General features: G+C 48.7%; 1 protein-coding gene across 16 annotated transcripts in view; it reads left to right on the top strand.

Annotated features, from left to right (window-relative positions):
• LOC102547047 (uncharacterized) overlaps nt 1–26,256 on the top strand; it is a 51,062-nt gene extending 24,806 nt beyond the window's left edge. For 5 of the 16 annotated variants that reach the window (XR_015632017.1, XR_015632020.1, XR_015632018.1 and 2 more), the window contains 2 exons: nt 906–1,034; nt 6,118–7,853. Coding sequence is in view for 3 of the 16 variants with exons in the window: in XM_087575021.1 (XP_087431147.1) it covers nt 906–1,034; nt 6,118–6,851 (863 nt within the window). In the remaining 13 variants the exon portion in view is untranslated. Of the gene's footprint in view, nt 1–905; nt 1,100–1,124; nt 1,387–6,117; nt 7,894–8,224; nt 8,394–8,762; nt 9,080–9,417; nt 9,556–21,145; nt 22,274–25,663 lie in introns of those variants that run through there. The other 11 variants (XR_015632023.1, XR_015632022.1, XR_015632024.1 and 8 more) reach the window with 10 other exon arrangements.
• The last annotated feature ends 527 nt before the right edge of the window (nt 26,257–26,783 follow it).

The raw sequence follows: 26,783 nt of genomic DNA, 5'->3' as shown, positions 1-26,783 counted from the left end.
ATGTGTGTACATGTGTTCATACGTGTGTGTGCACGTGTGTATGTGTGTATGTGTGTGTGCATGCATGTGTGTGTATATGTGTGCATGCATGTGTATGTGTTCATGCGTGCGTGCGTGTGTGTGTGTGTGTGTGCGTGCGTGCGTGTGTGTGTGTGGCAGTCACAGAGCAAGTTCTAGGTATTGGTTGTTTTCTTCCACAGGGCATTCCAGGGGTTTGAAGGTTTGAAGGTCATCGGCTTTGCGTGGCAGATCCCTTTATCCACTGAACTGTTTTGCTGGTGAAACTTTTTTTTTAAAAAATAGGATATCAAATGACTAGGTGACTGCAAATTTGCTATGTAGTAGCATCCTCTCACCTTCGCCATCCAAGTTTTGGGATCATGGGTCTACAACATTTTATCTGGCTTACACAATCCAACCCAGATCCCCATCCAAGATAGGCAAACATTCTGCCAATGATCTACATTCCCAAATCCCCACCCAACCCCATTTTAAAAAATATATATTTTATTTTTGAGACAGGGTCTCATTGTGTAGCTTTGGCTAGCTTGGAACTTACTACACAGACCAGGCTGGCTTCAAAACAGAGACCCACTGCCTCTGCCTCCCAAGTGCTGGGGATTAAGGCATGCGCCACGCACCGTGTCCAGCAGCCTTGTCTCGGTTTTTAAAGTTTGTTAAATCGGTTGGTCTTACTATTTAGTCCAGGCTGGCTTGAAACTTACTATATAACTCAGGCTGGCCTCAAACTCATAGCAATCCTCCTGCCTGAGACTCTAGAGTACAGGGATTATAGGTGTGCACCAGCACACTGATCTCATCTGAAACCTTGTCCCAGTCCAAAGCTCTCTATGTACTCCCAGAGGCTGCTGTACCTATTCACGGTTTTAAACCTTCGTACACAGATAAAGAGACTGACGACAGGAGAGCCAGTGACGTGCTCCCAAGACTTGGCCTGAGTCGTGCAGAGTCATCCTACCACACAAGGAGAAGGAGCTGGGGTGTCACCCAGTTGGCTGCTGTCTCGGCACACGGTGAGCCCTGATGGGGCTGTTAGTACCTTGTATCCTATCTTGTGGCGTGCTCTTAGCCAAGTGAGGTACTTAAATTTCCTTATCTATCAGACATAAGCCATTGTTTCTCGGCCTTGTTCTCAACAAATCGGGACGATAAAGAACCAGGATTTCGAGTGACAAGAGCCAATGAAAAAGGAACAGAGAGATTCTATCGCTGCCCACCAGCCTCAGGAGCCCTCCATTCCCCTGAGTCTCCACCCCTTCCCCCCTCAACCCCCAGAGACTCTCAGGTCTTTCATATGGTTAATAAACCTGTTCTTTGGAGTTGGGGATTTAGCTCAGTGGTAGAGGCTTGCCCTGGGTTCAATCCTCAGCTCTGGAAAAAACAACAAAACAAAACAAAACAAAACAAAAAAAAAGAGTTGAAAAAAAATAAACCTGTTCTTTTTCCTTTGTGTGTGTGTGTGTGTGTGTGTGTGTGTGTGTGTGTGTGTATGTGTGTGTGTTGGGGGGATGCCTCACTTTGTAGCCTGGCTGGCCTAGGACTCATTATGGAGACCAGGCTGGCCTCAAACTCACAGAGATCTGCCTGCCTCTGCTTCCCAAGTGCTGGGATGGAAGGTGTGCGCCATCTTGGTTTTGGTCATCTCTAGAAATGTGCTAACAGAAAAGGGGTGGCCCAAGGTACCTTTGGTCTTCATTGAAGCTGGGTCTTGTGGTACAGGGCTGTAATCCCAGCTATTCAGAAAGCTAAGGCAAAAGAATGGAAAGACAATGGGCTGATCTGGAAAACTTAGTGGTGAGACCTTGTCTTGAAAAGAAAAACACACAGGCACATGCACTAGCATACACACACACACACACACACACACACACACACACACACACACACACACAAGCACCCGGGGCTGGGGGAGTGGTAGCTAGAGAGATGGTTCAGTGCTTAAGAGCACTAATTGCTCTTCCAGAGACCCAGGTTCCAGTCCCAACACCCACACCGCAGCTCACAACCTTTGTAACTTCAGTTCTGTGGGACCCGATGCTCTCCTCTGGCCTCCACAGACCCAGGTGTGCACAGATATACAAGCAAACAAAACATCTACACACATTGGGTGTGGCGGTGGCCCCAACTCCTTCAATCCCAGGACTTCCCAGGCAGAGGCAATGTGGATTTGAAACCAGCCCACTCTACACAATGAATCTCAGTGTTGCCAGGGCTACAAAACAAGTGAGAGCCTGTCTCAAACAAACAACAATAACAAATCCAGATAAATAAGTAAGGAACGCAATGACAAAATATTTTTAAAAATACAAAAAGCACTCGGGATGCATGTACTTGCCTCGTAGGCACAAAGTTTGGGTCCAAACCCCAGCACCCTAAGTTGTACATGTGGGTCACATGTACAACACATGGTCACACTGCACATGGCGGGCAAAGGATGATCTTTGGTGGTAATCCTTGGGCGCCCACCACTTTTATTACTTATTTATGTACTTATTTTTTAGATTGATTTATTTAATGCATATGAGTGGTGGTGTTTTTTGTTTTTTTGTTTTTTTGTTTTTTTTTTTTTCTTTTTCAGAGCTGGGGACCGAACCCAGGGCCTTGCGCTCGCTAGGCAAGCGCTCTACCACTGAGCTAAATCCCCAACCTGTTTTTTGTTTTTTTTGTTTTTGTTTTTTTGTTTTGTTTTGTTTTTTTGAGATAGGGTTTCTTTGTGTAGCCCTGGCTTGCTCTGTAAACCAGGCTGGCCTCAAACTCAGAGATCCACCTGCCTCTGCCCCTGCCCCTACCCCTGCCCCTGCTCTGCCCCTGCCCCTGCCCCTGCCCCTGCCCCTGCCCCTGCCCCTGCCCCTGCCCCTGCCCCTGCCCCTGCCCCTGCCCCTGCCTCCTGAGTGCTGGGATTAAAGGCATGCACCACCACCGACTGGTTTCTTAGGAGTATTTTGCTTTCATGTACCTATAAGGTCAGAAGATGGTTTCTTTTTTTTTTGTTTTTTTTTTTTTTTTTTTTTTTTTTTTTTTTTTTTTTTTTTTTTCGGAGCTGGGGACCGAACCCAGGGCCTTGCCCTTGCTAGGCAAGCGCTCTACCACTGAGCTAAATCCCCAACCCCCCAGAAGATGGTTTCTAATTTCCTGGAACTGATAGTTGTAAGATGTCATGTGTGTTTTGGTAACCAAACCCAGGTTCTTTGCAAGAGCAACAGGTGCTCTTAACCACTGAGCCATCTCTCCAGCTCCTTACGGATTTTTTTTTTTTTTTTTTTTTTTTTTGACAAAGGCTATGCCCCTGTCTGGAACTCACTAAGCATGCTAAACTGTCTGATAAACCAGCAAGCTCCAGGAATCCAACTGTCTCTCCCTCAGCAGTACTGGGATTACAAATGTTAGCCAGGGATGGTGGTGCAGGCCTTTAATCCCAGCACTCTGTAGTCACAGGTCAGCAGATCTCTGTAAATTGTGGGCCAGTTTAGTGAGTTCCCAGCCAGCAAGGGCTATATGGTGAGACCCTGCCTAAGAGGCAGGTTGTCATGACTCCTGGTTAAGAATACTTAATTGCTCATGCAGGGGAACCAGGTTTATTTTCTCATGGCCACGTGGTGGGTGGCTCACAACTGCTTAGCTCCAAGTAATCTAACATGTCCTCCGACCTCCTCGGACTCCTGCACACCATGTGTGGTACACGGACTTACACTCAGGCACACACACAGACACACACTCAGGTGCACACTCAGGTGCACACTCAGACACACACTCAGACACACACACAGACACACACTCAGGCACACACACAGATACACACTCAGGCACACACACAGACACACACTCAGGCACACACTCAGACACACACTCAGGCACACACACAGACACACAAACACACACTCAGGCACACACAGACACACACTCAGGCACACACACAGACACACACTCAGACAGACACACACTCAGGCACACACAGACACACTCAGACACACACACAGACACACACACAGACACACACTCAGGCACACACACAGACACACACTCAGACACACACAGACACACACTCAGACACACACACAGACACACACTCAGGCACACACACAGACACACACTCAGGCACACACACAGACACACACTCAGGCATACACACAGACACACACTCAGACACACACAGAGACACACACTCAGGCACACACAGAGACACACACTCAGACACACACTCAGGCACACACACAGACACACACTCAGGCACACACAGACACACACTCAGGCACACACTCAGGCACACACACAGACACACACAGACACACACAGACACACACTCAGACACACACACAGACACACTCAGGCACACACACTCAGGCACACACTCAGGCACACACACAGACACACACTCAGGCTCACACACAGACACACACTCAGGCTCACACACAGACACACACTCAGGCACACACACAGACACACACTCAGGCTCACACACAGACACACACTCAGGCACACACACAGACACACACAGACACACACTCAGGCACACACACAGACACACACAGACACACACTCAGGCACACACACAGACACACACACAGACACACACAGACACACACTCAGGCACACACTCAGACACACACAGACACACACTCAGGCACACACACAGACACACACTCAGGCACACACACAGACACACACTCAGGCACACACAGAGACATACATTCAGGCACACACACACAGACATACACTCAGGCACACACACAGAAGGAAATTACAAAGTAAATATTTTTTTAAAAGACAAAAGTGTACAAGTATATACGGTGATGCTTGTCTATTTTACACAGGCTTTGTTTGTACTTATTTAGCAAACTAATCCAGATTGAGCTATCTCCGGGCCCCTAATCTTTTCTCTCCCCCCACCCCCAACAGGGGGTCAGGGTTTCTCTGTTTAGCCCTGGCTGTCTTGGAACTTACTCTGTAGACCAGACTGGTCTCGAACTCAGAGATTTGCCTTTGCCTCCCAAGTGCTGGGATCAAAGGTGTGTGCCACCTCTGCCCAGCCAAATATTTCCCCCCTCCCCTCCCTCTTCCCCTCCCCCTCCCTGTCTCTCTTTCTCTTCCTTCCCCTCCCCTCCCCCTCTCTTCCTTCCCCTCCCCCTCCCTGTCTCATCTCTCTCTTTCCCTCCCCCCTCCCTCTCCCCCCCCTCTGTGTGTGTACAGGTCATGTCATGGATGGAGATCAGAGGAAATCTTGAGGGAGTTGGCTCATTTCTTATACCACTGAGTCCTGAGACTGCAGCTCAGCCCATCAATCAGCTTTGGTGTCCTGGCCTTTATTTGCTGAGCTCCCCCACCTCCCAATCTCTTATTGAGTGCGATAGGTACACAGTGCTGGGGAGGTGAACCCAATCGTGAAAGAGCAAAAATGAAAAGAAACCCCTTGCTTAGGCCTGCGAAGAAAATTAGTGAATGCTAGTATCTTGGAATAACACCGTTGGGAGGCATCTTAGGGGTTAATTTAGTCCCTAAATAGATAGGGAAATTGAGGCCTAAAATATAAAATACATCGGGTGGTTGGGAACATGTAAGCACCAAAAACAAAACAAAAGGAACCCACAAGAGAGAAGGGGCTCGCTCAAGTAACACACTCGGAGGCATTCAAATAGTTTCTAATTGGACTTAGGAAGGAGAAGACAGGGAATTTGGTCCTTGGCTTCCAATTCTGGTGGAATGAAAGGGGAAACTAAGACCTAGGTCTTACAGTAAGCTATGGATGTCCACCACCACATACCACGTGTTTTGTAGCTAAACTATGGGCTCTGAGAAGTATGGGGGGAGCCAGGGAGGTGGGGTCTTTCCTAAAGGGGATCCCAAGCCTCTTTAGTATGCTCCAACAGGGGTCAGAGACCCTTGAAGACTGCCCTCTCCTCCTCAGGGGCCACAGCCAGGTAGGTGAAGAGAATTGGCCCTATAATCCAGAGGGCGGAGGGCCTCCCGGGACCGCCTGCTGTGAGCCCCAAGCTTTGCCATCTGTGAAATGGGGCTGCTCCTGCCACACTTGCATCCAAAGAGCAGCAGGTTATTATGCCTGGTTTTTTCTAAGCACAGATTCCTCCTCTCCTCCCCCAGGACCATGGAGGCGTCTGGAAATTGAGCAGAGCCAGCCAGTCTCGGGTGAACAATCAGCAGCCCCGACGCGGAGCTCCGCCGAGACAGCGGCAGACGCGGGGGTGGCGCGGGGGCCGGGCGGTGCGCACCGGGGTTGCCATGGCCCCGGCCCCGCTGCACGTGCCGCGGCTTCCCGGGGAGTTCCCGTGATGGCCTCAAAAGGCGGGCGAATGCTGAGCTTGGCATGTCCGAGAAGGGCCCTGGATCCGTGGCGGGGACCCTCGTCCCTTGGGCAGCGCCACCGCCCAGCCCCGGTCACGCCTCGGAAGGCGCCAGGTCTCAGCCGGGCGCGTCAGGGCCCGACGCCCTCAAGGGTCCACTGCGGCTGCCAGAGCGCCGGAGTTTGGAGCTGGATGGGGCGGGGACCAGGACCTCTGAGCCCTGCGCCCCCTACCGCAGAGGTCTGTCTGCTCATGAGTGTGACAACTTACTGTGGGACCTACATGAAGACCCCCAGACACTTGATCAACTATGAGTTGGCAACGAGGCGGGCGTGCATTGAGGGGTGGAGGGATCCCAGAACCCAGCAACCTCAACTACAGTCTTCTGCACAGAACTGGGTCTGTTCTAAAGGGTTTCTGGAGGCTGGCTTATTCTCCTGTCTCAAGAGGATGGGACGTGGAATGCTTGATCCTGGCATTCTGTCCAGGGGTACACAGAGCCTACGGCTGGACCAATTCATTGTGTCTCGCTGATGAGGAAACTGAGGCCCCGACTGGGGGTGGGGGTGGGGCGCTGATTTATTCGAGTCTTTAGTGTAACTAACATGTTTCGATTAGTGTCCTCCTGCCTTTGTCTTGAATTGCTGTCTCCTTTCTTACACTCCATAGCCCACCTTGCATTAAATCAGAAGTGCCCTGAGGCTGAGGACACCCAGACTTTGCCAAGACTAAATTAGAAAAAAAGTCTGAAAAAAAAAAAAAAAACCACCAAAGGTTTCTAATAAAAGCCATCCTCTTGGGCCAGCTTGCCCGCTGACACCCCCTCTCACCTGCACAACCTTGCTTGACATTTGCAGCTTGGCAGCTCCGTCCATACACACAATGACACTTTCTTTGGCGTCCAGAGGAAGAAATGCCCAGGGACCTGATGTGACCTTACTCCAGTAGGGCCCTTCTTTCTGTTCTCAGAATAGCTGCACCGAACCAGCTCGGGAGGCCCCTGTGGTATCTCCTGACAGACTTGGTGTCGCCAAGAGGACCCACTCCTAAGGGCCATTCATCCGTGCTACATTATGAGGGTCTTCAGGCAGGCGACTGTGCTCTTGTGTCGAGCCACAGAGCCTTTCCTCACCCTCTAGCCCCTTAGAGACGGGGTCTCCTGTAGCCAAGGCTGGCTTTAAATTCCCTGTGTACTCAAGGACGACCATGAACCCCTTCACTTCTCAAGCGACACCATGCCCCGTTTATGGGATGCTGGGGTTTGAGCCCAAGGCTTTGTTTGTGTTAGGGGAGCACTAGCTCAACTGAACTACATCCCTAGTCCCATTATTAACCTCTTTTTTGGCCGAAGCCCAAAACATCTCTTCATCACGGCTTACAAGAATCCTGCTGCCTACTCCAGGGTAATGGTGGCACAGGCCTTTGATCCCAGCACTTGGGAGGCAGAGGCAGGCACATCTCTGAGTCTGAGGCCTGCCTGGTTTTCAGATTGAGTTCCAGGACAGTCAAGGCTACACAGGGAAACTCTGTCAAAGTAAAACAAAACACAAAAGCAAAGACAACCAAACCCCACTTCAAAAGAAAATCCTAACACTCAACTTGCAACAGCCATGCTTTTCCTCTCCCTTACAAGAGATGCTTACCATGTGGAGATGCCCCCACAGAATGGAAGGAGAGACATGAGTCCTATAAGTTGTCCTCTGATTTCCATGTGCATATGGTATCACACACACACACACACACACACACACACACACACACACACACACACACACATTAATTAATTTAATTAAATCTGAAATGCCCCGTGTTGGAAGGTAGAGACGAGAAGGGGTGATGTTACTGTTTTTCCTTACTGTCTCATGCCTCTAGATGACTTCCTTTCTTTCCTTCTTTCTTGTTTTAAGATTTAACTGTGGGGCTGGAGAGATGGCTCAGTGGTTAAGAGCACTGACTGTTCTTCCAGAGGTCCTGAGTTCAAACCCCAGCAACCACACGGTGGCTCGCAACCATCTGTCATGAGATCTGAGGCTCTCTTCTGGTGTGTCTGAAGATAGCAACAGTGTACTCATATAGAATAAATAAATAAATATTTGAAAAAAGGGAGATTTAATTGTGGCTATGTACAAGTGCCTGAAGAGCCTGGAGGAGTCCCAGGCAGTTGTGAGTTGCCTGCTGTGGGTGCTGGGAATCAAACCGAGGTCCTCTGCAAGACCAGTACCCGTACACGCTCTCAACCACTAGGCTGTCTCTCCAGCCTGCCAAGCTTCCTTATTTAGCCACTGATGGCTCTGGGCTGTCCCATGGGCTGATTTGTTATTTCTCTCTTTTGCCTCATGCACGTCGGTTGTGTGTGGTGCAGGCTGAAGGCACAGACATTGTCTGCACCAGGGGCCTTTCCAGTATCATTCTCTCACATGGATGGTTTTTACTTTTGCAAAGCAGGGTGTGGCCGCCATTTTCTTTGGCAGAATTGAGCCCATTTCGTCCTATGACCTGGAATTGCCATCTTGCTCCTGTGTCCACTGCAAAGGTTCTCCGTGGTTATATTTAGATGTGGCTTCACTTCCAGTCTCTTTGGAGGGGCTAATTCAGACAGTATCCAAACACACCGTGGCAGTGCTTCAAACCACACCAAGGAGGATCCTCTGCTTCGATGGCACACATCAAAAGTAGCTCTTTCTCCATCCCTGCTCTGCCCGCAAACGGTGTCCCATGGGAAGGGCCACTCGCTCTTGCCGTGGCTAACTGCAAACCCCAGGGTAGGTACTTAGGGTGACCTAGAAAGAAGCTGGGGTACCAGGGGAGGGCTTGAGGTCTTTCTCTAAATATGTGAGCCTGACTGAGCTATTGGTCGCTCTTACTCTTTGCTTGATCTATTTTGGGGCGTGGGGGAGGGGGAGCAGAGTCTCAGAGAAGCCACTCTGGCCTCGAACTCTATGTAGCCAAGGGGGATCATAAACAATTTCCTTCCACCTCCCTGTGTTGGGATTGTAGGTGTGAGCGCTGCGTTCAGATTTACACAGTATAGAAGATTAAATCGAGGACTGAGAGGCTGGAGTGATGGCTTAGTGGTCAAAGGTGCTTGTTATTCTTACAGCTCTTCCAGAGGACCCGGGTTGGGTTCTCAGAATCCACGTAGTGATCCCCAACCGTCTGCAACTCCAGTTCCAGGGAATACCCTCTTCAGAACTCCAAGGGCACCAGGCATGTGCATGGCGTACAGACATCCACACAGGTAATACCTTCATACACATAAAATAGATATGAATACCTCCCCTCCTTTTGAGTTTTTCAAGACCAGCTTTCCCACTTTCTCCAGAATCGGGAGCTTGAAATGGACATGGCGGCACATGCCTTTAACCCAGCACTCAGGAGGCAGAGGCAGGCAGCCAGGGCTACATAGTGAGACTCTGTCTCAAAAAGACAAAGAAAGGAAAAAGAAAATTGAGGGCTTAGTGTGCATGCTTGACAAGCACTCTGTCAACCGAGCCATACCCTCACAGTCCCAGCCAGCAGAGAAATACCACCTCAGGGGGCCCAATGTGACAGGTCCCAGAGTGCCACTAGGCGTCTGATCCATGCCCACAGAGGAGAGAGAGGTGTGCTCAACTTCTAAGTTCTTTCTGGACGGTCATGTACCTCTATATGTGATGTGCAGTTGTAGTTTCTTTAAGTTCTGGCGAGCAAGGACTACTAAGTTAGGATGCTTGGGTTAAGCAAGGTTGGTTTGAGGGCTTAGAAATTCTAGGTCTTCCATGACCACCCCCTAGGCATGACAGCCCAGTCATGAAGTGTGACTGGGAATCACCACTGAATCTTCTTCATGACTGTCATTTTCTTTGAGACAGGGTCTTACTCTTGCAGCTTAGGCTAGCCCAGGACAGGAAGCCAATCCTCCCTCTTGGGCATCCTGAGTATTCACACCACAGGCAGAAGCCACCACTCCTGGCTTCATCATGGACTGCTGCGTTAAGAAAGAGATCTTCAAGATGACTTAGTTCCCTTGGAAATCTGAGGCAAGTGGAGTGTTGTTACAAGTTCCAGGTTAGCCTGATCTAAAGATTAAATGTCAGGCCTGTCTGGACAATATTGAGTGTTCATCTCAAAACACCAATATCCTCAGTCCCTGACAGCAGAGACCCCTCAGGGGGTCCAGAGTGACAGGTCCCAGAGTGTCCTTAGGTGTTTGATCTATGCCCATAGAGGAGCAAGAGAGAGGTGCGTTTGACTTCTAAATTCTTTCTGGATGGTCATGTACCTCTGTGACTACAATAACTTGCCTAGCCCAATTGGAGAGTCTCCTTAAGTGCTCATTTGCGTACCTACTGTCATGCTCTGGCTAGACTGAGAGACTGGAGATAACTTTCTTTCTCCAAGGAGCTCACAGGACTAGGGGACAGATGAGTTTGCCACTAGTTATGATAGGCTGGGTTAGGATTGTGAGAGTTAAACTGGCTGTGGTAGAACACACCTGGAATCCCAGCCCTTAGGAGGCAGAAGCAGGAGGATCAGGAGTTCGAAGCCAACTGGGACTACTGTCTCAAAACAGACAACTTGCACAAAGCTGTGACAATTATTATATTGAGTGTGGGGTGGCAGAGGAGGGGCCGTCTCTGCTTGGGAAAGAATCATTCAGTCCTTGAGCTGAGTGCAGAAGGATGAATTGTTGACCTAGAGAGGTGAGGTGGGATGCAGCATGAAAGCCCCAGTTTCCAGGCTGCTATTCCTTCAGCACCTGGTCTGTGCTGGCTAGATTTATGTCAGTTGGACACAAGCTAGAGTCACCACAGAGGAGGGAACCTCCATAAGATCGGGCTGCAGGGACGCCTGTAAGGCATTCTCTTAATTAGCAATTGATGGGGGCAGGCACAGCCCATTGTGTGTTGTGCTACCCCTGGACTGGCAGTCATGGTTCTATAAGAAAGCAGGCCGAGCAAGCTGTAAGGAGCAAGCCAGTAAGCAGCATCCCTCATGGCCTCTGCATCAGCTCCTGCTTCCAGGTTCCTGCCCTGTGTGAGTTCCTGTCCTGACTTTTTTTTTTTATGACGAACAGTGATATGGAAGTGTAAGCCTAATAAATCCTTTCTTTCCCCTTCCGCTTACTTTTTGGTCAGGGTGTTTTATTCCAGCCATAGAAACCCTACCAAGACATAGTCTTTTCCTCACACCTTGAGATGGCTTTCTGAGGATGCTAGGGTGGAGAGTCTTCAAAGGCACTGGTGGGACAATGCGAGTTCTTTCAGCCTTGGCACAGTCTGATGGAAGCCGTGCTGTTGGAGGTCTGGTTGCTCCATTTGTCCCAGTTGAGGAGAGGAGGGACGGCTTCCATCTAATTCTCCGTCTGTAGGCGCCAGAACTGTAGCCTGGCCAATCTGAACATTTGCTTCCTGACTGTGTGTGGCTCACTCATGGGCAGAGAAAGCACTTTCCAGACTTGTGGTTCCTGCCATCTGGCAGGGGGTGCTCAGAGGAAACCAGCGTCTTAGCACAAGGCAGTCCCCGCTTGGGAGAGAAGGTGTTGCATTCACCATGCAATTATGGGATGATGACTGGCACTAAAAAGGCGTTTGGAACCATTTCCTCTCATGTCGGTTCAGTCCCTGTGAGAGGGACAGGCGAGGGTTTTTTTTAATGTTCTCTGGAGAACAGAACAAGAGAGGTACCAACACGAAGGAGATATGACACATGTTGGGTGGCTTCCTGAGAAGTATAGCCTGGGCACTGGATGGTTTCCTGATAGATTAGCCTCAGCACTGGATAGCTTCCTGAGAGTATAGCCTCGGCACTGGATGGCTTCTCGAGGGGTGTAGCCTCTATGCTATCCTGAAGTCAGCACTTTGCACTACAAGCTACTGTGGTTTAAAAAGTATTGGCATCCAGGCCTGGTGACATGGCCTGTGATCCCAGCTACTGAGAAGTTGAGGCAGTAAGATCACAAGTCCAAGTATAGCCTGGGCTACTCGGTATTTTCAAAATAAGTAAAGGAGGGCTACGGATATGTAACATTTCCTAGTGTCCACAATGCTCTAGGTTCAACTCCCAATGCCAAAAAATAAAAATAAAAATAAAAATAAAAATAAAGGGGTTGGGGATTTAGCTCAGTGGTAGAGCGCTTGCCTGGGCCCTAGTGAGGAAGCGCAAGGCCTTGGGTTCGGTCCCCAGCTCCGAAAAAAAGAACAACAAAAAAAAATAATAATAAAAATAAAAATAAAAGTAAGAACTGTTGAGAAGTGGCCCCTGGGGACAGCCCTCATCATTTTAGGACACAGGCGTGAGGGTCACTCCTAGGCACACCAGAGCGTGTGGGAGACACTTGGGTGTTATGGATTCTGGACAGGCGGAAGGGCCATCTGTTGGAGGCAGAGCTGTGGCAGCAGAGGACACAGAAAATGCTGTAGATAGTTCTGCTGGACACCTCCCCTGATAAAGCCCTGAGACGGGCCAGTTAGTTTGACCAGTCAAATAGTGAGGAATGCTCCTCTGAGATACCGAAGAGAAGGAAAGATCCGAACGTAACTCATGGAGATTACTTCCTGCCTTCTTCAGCCCTGAGTCTGTAAAACTCAGATCAGCAAGCCACCGTATCCCTTGGCTGGTGGGCTGATTTCACAGTGCGGTTGTTCTGTGCACACTCGGGCCAGGTGAGTGGGGATTTATTAGTGCAGGCCAGCACCTAGATGAACAGTCAGTGAAGGTCCTGGGAGAACACCAACCGCAGGCCTGGAGTTGCCGACTTTTCCAGAGGAGGAATGTCGGCGGGCCAGGGTCAGTGATGTGGTTTAGCAAATAACACCCCAGACCATCTCAGACCACAAAACACTGCTCACCCTGGAAAGCTCCGGAATTAGAACTTCAAACATTAGCTAGTTACAAATTAGGAATCCTTTATTTACCTCGGTCTCCCACAGTGGGCCACGTCTTTCTGTGACGGTCGCCAAAACAAAGAGAGTGAACAGATTTAATGCAAGTTGCTATGATGGGACATGTTTGGGTTGGGTCTCTTCAGATTCACACCCGCCATCTTGGGTGAAAGAACAGGGGCCTTCTCAAAACTGCTGGCTTTTTCCATCTCTTTGTGATCCAAGTTCTTTTGACCCCAGCCCAGGTCAAGAAGAGAACTGGGGGACTTGAGCCCAGCAGACCAAAAGCTGAGGATTGGAAATGCCAACTATTCTTGTGAATCTGCAGAAAAGCTGTCTAAAACTGACAGAACAGCAGAACAACCTTGAGAGGCATGTGGGTCTGTGAGTTCAAGGCCAGCCTAGTCTGTATAGTGAGCTCTAGAACAGCCAGGACTACATAGAGAGACCCTGTCTCAAAAACAAAACAAAACAACCCCGAGTGTGTGTGTGTGTGTGTGTGTGTGTGTGTGTTTGTGTGTATGTGTGTGTGGTATGTGTGTAAGTGTGTGTGTATGGGTGTGTGTGTATGTGTGTGGTATGTGTGTATGTATGTGTGTGTATGTGTATGTCTCTGTGTGTGTGAATGTGTGTGTATGTCTGTGTGTGAATGTGTGTATGTGTGTGTATGTCTGTGTGTGTGTATATGTGTGTCTGTGTGTATTGTGTGTGTCTGTGTGTATTGTGTGTGTATGTGTGTGTTGTGTATGTATGTGTGTATGTGTATATGTGTATGTGCATGTGTATGTGCATGTGAATGTGTGTGTATGTATGTGTGTACGTGTGTGTACGTGTATGTCTGTCTGTGTGTGAATGTGTGTGTATGTGTGCATATATGTGTATGAGTGTGTTGTGTGTGTATGTGTGAGTGTGTGTGTCTGTGTGTGTGTGTTCATGTGTGTTGTAGGGGTAGGGGAGCATGTGCCACAGTGCCTGGGGTGCCTGGGTTGACAACTTTGTGGAGTCACTTCATACCTTCTGACGTTACCAGTGTTCACCAGACTCCTGTGACAAGCCCTTTACTCACTGTGCTAACTCACCGGCCCTGTAATCACCTTTGTTCACATAAAAAATACCAACTCTGCTTCAGTGGGATAAAAAAATTTATTCGGAGCCAAATCTAAATGCCTATGGCACGGTGGCCTGGGATCATAGATTCCAATGAACTCAAACGGCAAGTTTCGCCATGCAAAGATGGCGCGAGCACTGATTTTCAAAATACTGCGTATAACTTCCTCAGAATATTGCGACATGTGCTGGAGAGTGCACCTTTAAAGCTACAGGAGTCAGACTCCTCGGAACAATGACCTCTGTCTAACTAATGGCATAGTCACGGGTGAGGAGAGAATTGGCCCTAGACGGAATAGGCCAGCGCACTGTCACTGAACTACATCCGTAGCCTGACATGAACTTTTTATAGTTCCCAGAAAGGAAACTCATGAGTGAATGTGTTTACAAAATGGACAGTAACTGGGTGTGGTGTGCGTGCCCATAAGCCAGCTCTGCCCGGCTTGAATTCCGAGGGAGATGGGAAGTACCCGGCTACAGCAAGTTCAAGGTCAGCCTGGGCTACTTAGTCCTGTCTCATAAAACAAGCAAGAGCCAGGTGGTGCTTGAGCTTGCCTTTAATCTCAGCACTCAGGAGCCGAGGCAGATGTGTATGTGTCTGAGGCCAGCCTGGTCTACAGAGTGAGTTCCAGGACAGCCAGGGCTGCACAGAGAAACCCTGTCTTCAAACAGCCCTCCACCCCCCCCAAAAAAGGCAAAAAGCATTTGCCTAACATGTGCCAAGTCTTGAGCTTGAGTGTAGATGTCACTTCTTCAAAGAACTTCAGTTCCATATTAATATATGACAGGATGACAGGCTCCAAGCACAGGATGAGGACGACAGATGCCTTAACAGGGGCTTGGGGCTGGAGAGGTGGCTCAGGGGTTAAGAGCACTGACTGCTCTTCCAGAGGTGCTGAGTTCAATTCCCAGCAACCACATGGTGGCTCACAACCATCTGTAATGGGGTCCGGTGTCCTCTTCTGGTGTGTCTGAAGACAGCTACAGTGTACTCGTCATATATAAAAAAAATAAATAAAATTAAAACAAACAAGCAAACAACAACAACAAAAAAAAAAAACAAAAAAAACAGGGGTTTGGCATGGAGTACTGTTATTAGTAGATTGGCTATTGGCAGAAGAAATGTCTCTTGGTGAGTGGGAGCCCATGCAGTTGGCCTAGTCATAGTTTTATTTCCCACAACATAAGATTCCCATTCATGTACTGTCTTGGTTCTATTTCTCTTGCTAATAACACAGTGTCCAGAGCACGGGTAAGATACAAAGAAAAGATTATTCTGGGGGCTGGGGATTTAGCTCAGTGGTAGAGCGCTTACCTAGGAAGCGCAAGGCCCTGGGTTCGGTCCCCAGCTCCGAAAAAAAGAACCAAAAAAAAAAAAGAAAAGATTATTCTCAGCCCATGGTTCTGGAGGCCTGGTGTTCAAGGGCAGTGTCTGGTCATATACTTCTTGACAGAGTCTCAAGACAGCACAGGTTAGCACATGAAAGGAGACGGAATATGTGTGTCTATTTCTTCTGGTCTCCCCACCCAACCACCCAAATAGGGTTTCTCTGTGTAGCCCTTGATGTCCTGGAACTCATTTTGTAGATCAGGCTGGTCTGAGGCTGGTCTCGAACTTGCAGAGATCTGCTTGCCTTTGCCTCCTGAGTATTGGGATTAAAGGTTTGTGCCACCACTGCCTGGCTCTTCCTCTTATAGAGTCAGCACTTCTCAACCCGTGTGTTTTGACCCATTTGGGGGTCACATAGCAGATACCCTGCATATCATATGTTTATGATTTATAACAGTAGCAAAATTAGTTATGAAGTAGCAATGAAGTAATTTTATGGCTGGGGATCACCACAGCATGAGGAACTGGATTAAGGGGTTGCAGCATTAGCAAGGTTAAGAACCACTGTCACAGAGCAAGCCATCAGTATTCAGTTATGGGGGCTCCACTCCCCAACCTTATTTAATCTTAACCTCTTCCCCAAGTCCTTACCTCTAAATACTACTCTCAGATTAAATCCCACCTTTCCCCCATTAATTCTTTTATTTATTTACTTTATATCTCAATTGCTGCCCCTCCCCTCATACCTCCGACCCTTTCTCCTATGAGAGGGAGGAGGGCCCCTTGGGTGTCCCTCCACCCTGGCGAATCTGATCCCACTGAGGCCAAACAGGGCAACGCAGTTAGGGGAACGGGATCCATAGACAGACAATGGCTTTAGGGACAGCTCCTGCTCCAGTTGTTGGGGGACCCCCATGAAGAATGAGCTGCCCATCTACCAGGTATGTGTGCAGGGAGGGCAAATTGCACCTTTCTCATACCTCAGGGTGACTAATCTCCAATGTGAACTCCAGAGGGGGCAAACACTATCGAAATCACAGTGCACGCTGCCCGCAGTGAGCTGAAGAGTGACAGAGCTGGCTGAGGCCAGCGACCCAGCTATCCTACTTGGGTCGACTGTGAGATCTCCCCGGCAGATGTTTAACACAGAGACCCTTGGATTTCACGCCCACGGGTCCGTCCGCAGCTCTCAGCCCTGCCCCCTTCCCTGGTAGTCCCATCTTTCAAGTCCTTGGCCACCACTCAAGCCATTTCCTCCTGGGCATGACTCTTAGATCCTCTTCCCTGTCCTTTTACCAGGAAGTCTTGGCTGTTCCAGGGGCCCCTGCCAAAGCCCCACCTGCTGGGAGGACTGGCTATCACTGATGTTAACCAGAGGGCAACCCTGGGACTTTCCTGCAATTGACATTGTTCTTAGCTTATTTCTACTGAGCCAACCCCTCTGTGACCTAGGCTCCTGAAGGACAGTCACCTCCCTATGTGGGCAGGGCCATGGTGGAGGATGACATAGTCTGGGCCTTAAGCCTGTACAGCCCATGCCTCTGGTGTCCTGTTTTTCTCTGGTTCAATCCTGGAAACACTCCTTCTCAAACCGTAAAGTGCTGCTAGGCCCATGTGACTTCGTAGATTTGACAGACTTGAACTCGGGATGGGTAATTCTAGTTTCAGGAACACAAACATGGTCAGCTGTCCCCTTCCTACCAGAGACCGCCTCCCTCCGCCACAACCCCCACCCTTCTACAGCAGGGATTTAATCTAGGGCTTGGCATACGCACTACAGTGCTCTCTACCTCTGACCTACATGTCAGGCCTTCAGAAGCCATTCAGCAAAAAAATGCACAGTGATCTTAAATAGATGAAAGGGACCTGCTCCAGAATCCCACGTGCCTCCATTCCACTGGAGCGCTCCACAAACTGCACACAATTTCTCAAAGACATCACGTACTGTAGTTGTATACCAGTGGCTGCCTCCTGCTAGTGCTCACACTATGGCTGGGGCCTGCTTTCCTACTCTAGACACTGCCGGCAGCTCCCCAGGCTGTGAACGGAGCCAGTGCTACTGAAGATGGGAAGAAGCTTCCAGAACCCACAGGATCCCCTGGCACTGCCTCATCCAATTACAATATGAACTGCAAGCCTTAAAGCCCATGTAGATATTAGCTCAAAAACAAACGAACGAAACAAAATTGGGAGGTGGGGCTGGAGAGATGGCTCAGTGGTTAAGAGCGCTGGCTGCTCTTCCAGAGGCCTCAGTTTCAATTCCCAGCAACCACATGGTGGCTCGCAGCTGTAAACCCCAACCCCAGGAGATCTGGTGCCCTCTCCTGGCTTCCCCCAGTACTGCATACACAGACTGCACATACATACTGCAGGCAAAACGCCCATCCACACACAATAAAATGAGCCCAAAGGAACAGCTGTAGGTAAATTTCTTCTCCACTTCTGAACTCACAAAGTTAAAGAAAAAAAGTTACAAGTCAGGCCTACAATCTCAGTTTCTTGGGACGATAAGACAAGATGGTTGAAAGTTCAAGACCTGCCCAGGTTGTTAGTAAATTTGAGGCTGTTCAGGGCAGTTTAGCAAGACTGTATCTCAAAAAAGTAGATGACACAGGGAGGGAGGAGGTATATCCCAGCCCAGTAGCATGGATGGGGTCTGAGACTTATTTTTCTAGAACTTAAAAAGGATTTAGTATGTCACCAAGAGCCACAATACACAACGGAGGGACAGGATAAGGTGAGCTATCATATTTGGTTCAACAAGGGAGAAATGCCCCAGTACGAGCCAGTTTCCCCAGGCCATAGGCCAACTCATCCTTTATCAACCTGCTTCCTGCCACATTTCGGGAAGCCTGGAATCTTCCATCTTGAACTCCATTTCACGTAGTTAAAGGCTCTGAATCCTGTGGGTATAAAGCTTTTTAAGAAGCCTGTGGGGAGTTGGGGGATTTAGCTCAGTGGTAGAGCGCTTGCCTAGGAAGCGCAAGGCCCTGGGTTCGGTCCCCAGCTCCGAAAAAAAAAGAACCAAAAAAAAAAAAAAGCCTGCGGATCAGCACAGGTGTTCAGGGACTCATTTTATTCATCTCAATGTTTTGCAGATCTTCCCCAAATGATCCTTCCTGAGCCAGCAGGATATTACGAGCGCTGGGAAGCTGAGACAGGGAGATCAGGAGTTCAAGGCCAGCCCAGGCTACTCTGAGACAGGATTTCCTCTGGCTGACCTGGAACTCACTCTGTAGACCAGGCTGGCCTTGAACTCAGAGATCTACCCTGCCTCTCCCTCCCATACTGGGATTAAAGGTATATGCCATCTTGGCAGATTCTGTCTTCAAAAAAGAAACAAAAACAAGTGTGGTGTGGTGGTGTGACACCATTAGTCCCAGCACTTGGGGGCAGGGGCAGGAAGAGCTCTGTGAGTTCTAGGCCAGCCTGATTTTACATAGCAAGTTTCAAGCTCCAGGAGAGCCAGAGACCCTGGTGGTTTCTGTTGTTGGTTTTGTTTTGTCGTTGTTTTAATTTTGATGAGGTTCTCTGAGTAGCCTTGGCTATCCTGGAACTCTCTGTAGACCAGGCCTGCCTCTGCCTCCTGACTGCAGTGACCTGTGCTTCCACCCTGCAAACCTATCTTGAAAAACAAGGCCAAGGCCGCGTGCGCTTCTTAGAGTCCCCTAAGTCTCTGACAGGCATAAGAACCTCAGCACAGGATGGATTCATGGGCCAAGTCCTAACCCTGGCACTTAGCCTGATTAGGACATGGGTTTCCCAGAAGTTGTTAGCCGAGATGAAGCCGAGGACTGTGGCTGAGGGACAAGAGCAGATGCTCAGGAGAGGCGAAGCCTGGTTGCATCCACACTTGATCTCAGCCAAAAGGTGTGTCGCCTCCTGAGGGCAAGCGATGCCCGGTTGCATCCAAAATGCTACTAAAATGAATACGTGAAAGAAAGCAGGGACACACCTATAATCCTCTCCCTGGTAAACTGAGACAGGAGGATTATGAGTTCAAGACAAAGCCAGGTGTTGCGGTCTACACATTTAAGCCCAGCACTCAGGAGGTAGAGGCAGGCAGATCCCTGAGTTCCAGGACAGACAGGGTTACTCAGGGAAACTCTGTCTCATAAAAAGGTTAAGACAGCCTGGGTTCCACAGTGGAGACTCAAATCAAAACAAGCAAACCAATGAACTCAAAAGAGAACAGGAATAGGTGGGCTTTTGATCTATTATGACGGGGCAGTTTGGGTACAGACACGTGCATAAGGAAACGCCTCCTGAGGGCAAGGATCAGGTAGACATTTCTGCAAGCCACGCAGTATTAAAGGCTGCCAGCAGACTGCCAGAAAGGAGTATCAGGGAACATGTTCTCACAGAGCACAGATAAGCACAGTATCCTGGCAGTCACCAGAACCATGAGGCGACTGGTCCAGACTGGCCTCAGACTCAGCATGTCACCAAGAATCACCTTGAAATCTGAATCCTCTTGCCTTCGCCTTTAGTAATTTTGTAATTTAATTTTAATTTCCTGAGTGTGAGGATGGACTTAGAGCCCCCATACACATTGAGTCAGCACATGCTTAAGCTGTAGCCCCACTTTTAGCTCTAGACACAGGGTTTTATTAAGCTGCTCAGACTGGCCTTGAACTTGCTGCCTTCCTGCACCAACCTCTCCAGAGTCGACTGCAGGCATAAGCCACTTGCGCATGCTCAGGATCCCTGAGCTTTAGGGCCGTGGTGGCACACACTGCGGGCACTTAGGGAGGGGGAGGCAGGCAGAACTCTGAGTTCAAGGTCAGCCTGGTCCGTCTACATACCAAGTTCCAGGCCAGTCAGAGTTAGATGGTAAGACTCAAACAAACAAACAAACAAACAAACAAACAAACAAACAAACCATTGATTACAGGTAGGCTAGGTTGTTTCTCAGATTAAGTCCTGACCTCTTTTGGACTTTGTAACAGTCATTCATTCATTCATTCATTCATTCATTCATTCATTCATTCATTCATTTATAGACTTATTCATTTTATGTGTGTAAATGTTTCCCTGGATGTATTTATGTATGCGTACCATGTGTGTGCCTGGTGCCTCAGGAAAACAGAAGATGGAGATCCCCTGGGTCTGGAGTTAGAGATGTTTGTGAGCCACCATGTTGGTGCTGGGAACTGAGCTCAGGTCTTCCGCAAGGGCAACAAGTAACTCTAAGCTGTTCTGTTCTCTTTAGTGATAAGGTCTCTTCCTGTGGCCCTGGGTCTCATAGGCCAGGCTGCCTTTGAATTCTCAAAGATCTACCCGCCTCTGCTTTTCAAAGTGCTGGGATTAAAGGTCCTCCCCATCGTGTCCAAGCGGTTGTTTTAATTACACTTTATTTTGTGTAAGTTCATGTGTTGTGTGTGCATGTGTGCATGTGTGTGTGTGTGTGTACGTGTGCGCGCACGTGTGTGTGTGTACTCACTTGTGCCATGGGAATGCCAAGCCACTATGGTGCAACTATGGCAGTCAGAGGACCAGCTGCAGGAGCCATTTGTCCCCTTCCCTAGGTGGATCCTATGAATTGTCCTCAGACTTGGTGGGAGGTGCTTCACCGAGCCACGTCACAGGCCCCTGCAACAAACAACACGGTTTTATGTAGCCAGGCTCAGTTTGAAGATCCCAATCCCTCTGCCTCTGCGTACCAAGTGCAGGGACTACAGGCAGAAGTCATGGAAACATGAGGGTTCTTTGGAAAATCAGTTGTGTTGGACGGTGTTTTGCATGGGCAAACAGGGGAAGGAGGGTTTCCCTTAAGTGACACCGGTGAAAGGCTAAGGCAGACGCATGAAGGAACGTTTCACTGAAGCAGACGCAGGAGAGAGGATGTTCTGCTAAAATAGACATGTGAAAGGACACGTGTCTTTGCTAACAACACATATATCTTGGCCTGCCTTACATTGAATAGTTGAGCTCAATTCGTCGGGACTCTGAGGACTCGTGGTGAGGCGAGGCCCATGCTGAGGCAAAACACGTGGCTATAAACAGGACTCGGCTGAGTGACACACACAGAGCTTGGCTTGCTGGTACAGCTAGCTGTGCAACGCTTGTTGGTCTTCACTGTTCTTCACTTCCCTGAGAGAACACAGCTGAGAACATCCCTCTGGGTCCCTCCTGCTGAGGCTGAGGCCTGGCTGTCTCTGCTAGATCCTCTCGCCACTGTTGCTAACCCGACTCTACCGAACTGGACTGCTGGTGTATCCGCGAGGTGCTTGTGAGTAGATCGAGCTGCCGCTGCCTGCTAACCTGGGAACTGAACTGTAGGTCTCCAGACAACAGACAGGAGTTGCTCCAAAGAACCTTTCTGAACAGGTCCACCCCAAATCCTTTCTTTCCCACTACCTCTGGTGAGTGATAGGCTACAAGGGAGGTTTAAGAGTTTAAGAACCATCATTTAAAAATAAGGTTTAAAAATATTAAGGTTACAAGTCACCACTCTGAGCTTGCTTTTTTTTTAAAGAAATTGTGGGCGGGGGGCGGGGAGACCCGCTGGCTGTGGAGCTTGAATTCAGGTCCTCAGGCTTCCAAGGCAAGCGCCTTGCCCACTGAGCCATCTTGCCTCTTCCCCTTGATTTTTGTTGAACAGTTCTTTCCTGATGCATTCCTTTCCTTTTTTCTCAAGTGTTACCGTGAGTAGCAAAAAAAAAAAAAAAAAAAAAAAAAAAAAAAAAAGGGGGCTGGGGATTTAGCTCAGTGGTAGAGCGCTTACCTAGGAAGCGCAAGGCCCCCAGCTCCGAAAAAAAGAACCAAAAAAAAAAGCAGCCAGGCTTGGCCCTGGAAATCATTTTAGCGTTTGCAAACCCTGCTTTGCATAGAATGACCCCACACAGTCCTACCAAGCTGGTCACCAACACCGCCGGTGTCCAGATGCTTCTACCAATGCTTCTTCCTCAAGATTCAAGATTTCTACTGGGCGTGGCCTATCACCCAGTACTTGGGAGACACAGGCAGGATTGGTGTGAGTTCAAGGATAACCTGGTCTACACAGGGTATTCCCAGGTTAGCCAAGGTGGCACTGTGACACTCTCTCAAAAGGAAACCAACTAATGAGGGTGTTGTCTCTAAGGCAATTTAAGATTTTTTTATTTTTTATTTTTTGGGTTCTGAGCCGAGCCTTTAACAGCTGAGCCTCCCTCCAGCCTGCAATCTAAGATTTTTATAACAGCCAGAGTAGTTGGAATTTTCACTTGGACTACCAGTGTTACTAGCTTGTACGCTATGCAATTTTATTTTATTTTCTTTTCTTTCTTTCTTTTTTTTTTTTTTTTTTTGAGACAGGGTCTCACTATGTAGCCCTGGCTAGCCTGGACTTTCTTATGTGGACAAGGCTAGTCTTGAACACCCCTGCCTCTGCTTCCTGAGTGCCACCATATCCAGGGCAGCTTCTGTTGATCAAGGCAATCCTTCAAAAAAGAAAAAAACAAACAATAATAATGTTTTAAAATCAAGCTTCACAAAGTCCTTCCAACCCCTCTCGCCTGCCCACTTCCAGAGCTGTGGCTGTCGGTGTGTATCGTCCCACCGTCGCCACTTACATTCTGGCTTTCTGCTGGATAACAAGTAGCAGTTTTGGGTTTTTTGGTTTTTTGTTTGTTTTTGTTTTGTTTTTAGAGAAAGGGGGTTTCACTATGTAGCTCTGGCTGTCCTGGAACTCACTATGTAGACCACTGCTTGTCAACCTGAGAGCCCTTTGGGGTTCGAACGACCCTTTCACAGGGGTCACATCCTACATAACAGACATTTGCATTATGTTTCCTAACAGTAGCAAAGTTACAGTTATGAAACAGCAAGGACAAAATCTTGTGATTGGGGGTCGCCACACCATGAGGAATCGCACTAAAGAAAGGGTCGCAACATTAGAAAGGTTGAGAACCACTGCTGTAGACCGCGCAGGCCTATGACAGACATCTACCTGCCTCTGTCTCCTAAGAACTGGGATTAAAGACTTTTACAAGGCTCAAATAGAGTGCCTTTAAGCAACTCAGAACCCTGTGACTTTATATTTATTCCTCAATTCTCTGCCCCTATGGGTAACAAAACACCCACAGCCTCTCTCCTTCCTCTAGTTCCCCATCTGTGCTCACCAGGAGCCCCCACACAGAACTTCCCTGGCTGGCCCCGGGACCTGCATCCAGGGCACTGCTCTGCTGAACACTGCCCTACTTTATCCATGCTCCGTGGCTCCACCATCAGGGTGGAGGCCGTATTACTGGTTGGCTAGCCAGTCCCACGCAAGAGCTGCCTTCCTCCAAACACATCAGATGTTCTGGGCACTGACACCAGCAGCCAAAGCCAAGAGCTGGTAAGAGAAGGAAGTAGGTCATGTCAGAGGTCATGTTGGATACAGGGTCTGGCTGTGATGCAGTCACAACAAAGTTTGCAGATGATGTCACAGGAGTTCAGTAAAGGGTAACTCTTGATTCCATCCCATCCAAAGCAACAGGTCTGTCTGGTTTGTATTCCAGCCGGAGGTGGGCCTCCCCTAGGGAGAGGGGGAGATGCTGAGAGAACAGGACTGAGTGACTGACCCCCTTCATCTTGGAGTGGAAAATCTGGGCACAAGCCACAGAGCTACTGCCATGTTTTCTGACCCTCTTGGTAGTCTATAACGGTACTTTTAATTTTTTTTAAAGATTTTATTTATTTCATATAAGTGAGTACCCTGTCACTCTCTTCAGACACACCAGAAGAGGGCGTCCATTACAGATGGTTGTGAGTCACCATGTGGTTGCTGGGAATTGAACTCGGACCTTTGGAAGAGCAGTCAGTGCTCTTAACCACTGAGCCATCTCTCCAGTCCTTAATTTTTTATTATTTATTTATTCTGTGTGTGTGTGTGTGTGTGTGTGTGTGTGTGTGTGTGTGTGTGTGTGTGTGTGTGTGTGTAGTATGCCACAGTGCATGTGTGGAAAGTCAGGTCAACTTTTGAAGTCAGTTCTCCCCTTCCTCCATCCAGGTCCCAGAGATCAGACTCAATAGAGAAACAGATCGCCCTATGTAATACAAGCTGAAATTCACGATCCTCCTCAGTGTTGGGTTTACAAGTTGTGCACCACTGTGTCTGGCTGTCATAATTACAGGGTTGCATGTAGCCAAGGTTAGCCCCAAACTTGCTATCTAGTCAAGGATGAGCTTGAACTCCTGATTCTCGTGCCCCCACTTCCCAAGTTCTAGCATTACTGGCCTGTGCCAGTCACCGTATCTGATATAAGTAATCCTGGGGGTTGAACCCCAGACTTGGTGCATGCATACATCCCTAGTCCTTGCAAATCACACTTTATCACCCAGAACCAGGCCTGTAACCCCAGCTTCTTGGGAGGCTGAGGCAGTATGATTTAAAGTTAAAGGTTTGCATGGACTACAGAGGGAGTTCAAAGCCAACACGGGCAACGTCTTAAGACTCTGTCTCAAAATGAAGAACAAGAAAGGCTATAGCTCAACGAGTGCTTGCCCAGCGTGCATGAGGCTCTTGATTTTCAGTGCCACTCAAATCCAAAACAAAAAACAAAACTGCCCCACCACCACCACCACACCTACCCCAACACCACCCCCCACACCCAGTAGTGGCTAAAAAACACATTACCTCAGTTTCTGTTGTTAGGAGTCTGGTTCCTGGGCTTCCGTGAGACTGTTATCACATGCCCAGCCTAGACTCTCAAGGCTCTGCCCTGACTGGAGAGCCCTCTTCTAACCTCGAGAGTGCATCTCCTGGCAAGCCGTAGCAGATTGCTTCCAAGTTCACTCCCGTGGTTGTTGACCAGCTTCTGGCATTCTTCATAGCTGCCCAAGTGCCCTCGTGACTCAGCAGCTGGTGACTGAAGATCAAGGCCGCATCCTGAAGTGGTTGTGTTTTTGAAATAGTGTTTCATAGAGGCCAGGCTGGTCAGAACTTTCTAGACAGCCCAAGGATGCTTTTGAATTTCTCATTTTCCTGGCTCCACTTTCTGAGGGCTGTGATCACAGCTAAATTTCTAGGGTTCTGTATGATTTCACCTTGCCTGTCACATCTGTCATACTTCACTTACCAGGAGGAAGTCACTGAATCCAAGCCACATAAAGGAGGGCATCACTTACGGGTACAAGTACACCAGGAAGTGGGCTCGTCGTTGGGAGTTAACTGTCACAAAACTGATCTGGCAAGCACTGAGCTGAGCCTTTTACCTGCAGGACTTCACTTAACCCTCATGCTGACCTATGGCAGTGGTATCAACACTACTTGAAAACATGGGGACAAGCGCCAAGTGGCTAAACTGCTTGCTCACACCCATGGACTATGATTCAGCGGGTCTCAACCTGTGAGTCACATGTCAGATATTCTACATATCAAGTGTTTCATTATGATTAATAACAGTAGCAAAATTACAGTTATGAAGTAGCAACAAATTGATCTTGTGACTGGGTGGAGGGTCACCACAACATGAATGGTATTAAGGGGTGGCAGTGTTAAGAAGACAGAGTCAGGCTGGAGAGATGGCTCAGTGGTTAGGGGCACTGACTGCTCTTCCAGAGGTCTTGAGTTCAAATCCCAGCAACCACATGGTGGCTCACAACCATCTGTAACGGGATCCAATGCCTTCTTTTGGTGTGTCCAAAGACAGCTACAGTGTATTTATACATACATAAAATAAATTAAAAAAAAAAAAAAAAGACAGAGTCACTGAACTGTGTGGTGGAGGGGAGATGTACCCTGTGCTCAACTTTGAACAAGCTCACGTGTTTCTGCTTCCTTTGCTGTAAGAGTTCCTTCCCCGGTATCTGGAGAAAAATCAAGGTTGTGCAGATTGAGTGGAGCTGAACTGGTGACAGTCAGAGGGCTGGAAACCCCAAAGTTCCTGAATGCAGAATTCAGGAACAGGGCTGGGAACATGGGACGCATGCCTGAAGGGAAACCTGAAATGGTTGTATGGGTGAAATTCTCCCTCTGTCTTTGAGAACAGAACAGAGGAGGCAGGGATCTAGAAACAAATGTCAGTGCTGACAATTGCACTCTAAAGTATTACACTTCACCGGGCTCACCTAACATCCCAGGGCTCAGGAGGCAGAGGCAGGCACATCTCTGAGTTCAAGGCCAGTCTGGTCTACTACAGAAAAAGTCCAGGCTGGCTAGGGCTACATAAACAACAAAAAGTACTACACTTCTTGTACAGG

The sequence above is a fragment of the Rattus norvegicus genome, chromosome 10 (assembly GCF_021556685.1).
Source record: "Rattus norvegicus strain SHRSP/BbbUtx chromosome 10, alternate assembly SHRSP_T2T, whole genome shotgun sequence".
In the NCBI taxonomy this organism is placed as follows: domain Eukaryota; kingdom Metazoa; phylum Chordata; class Mammalia; order Rodentia; family Muridae; genus Rattus; species Rattus norvegicus.
This window is presented reverse-complemented; position numbering and strand designations above follow the sequence as displayed.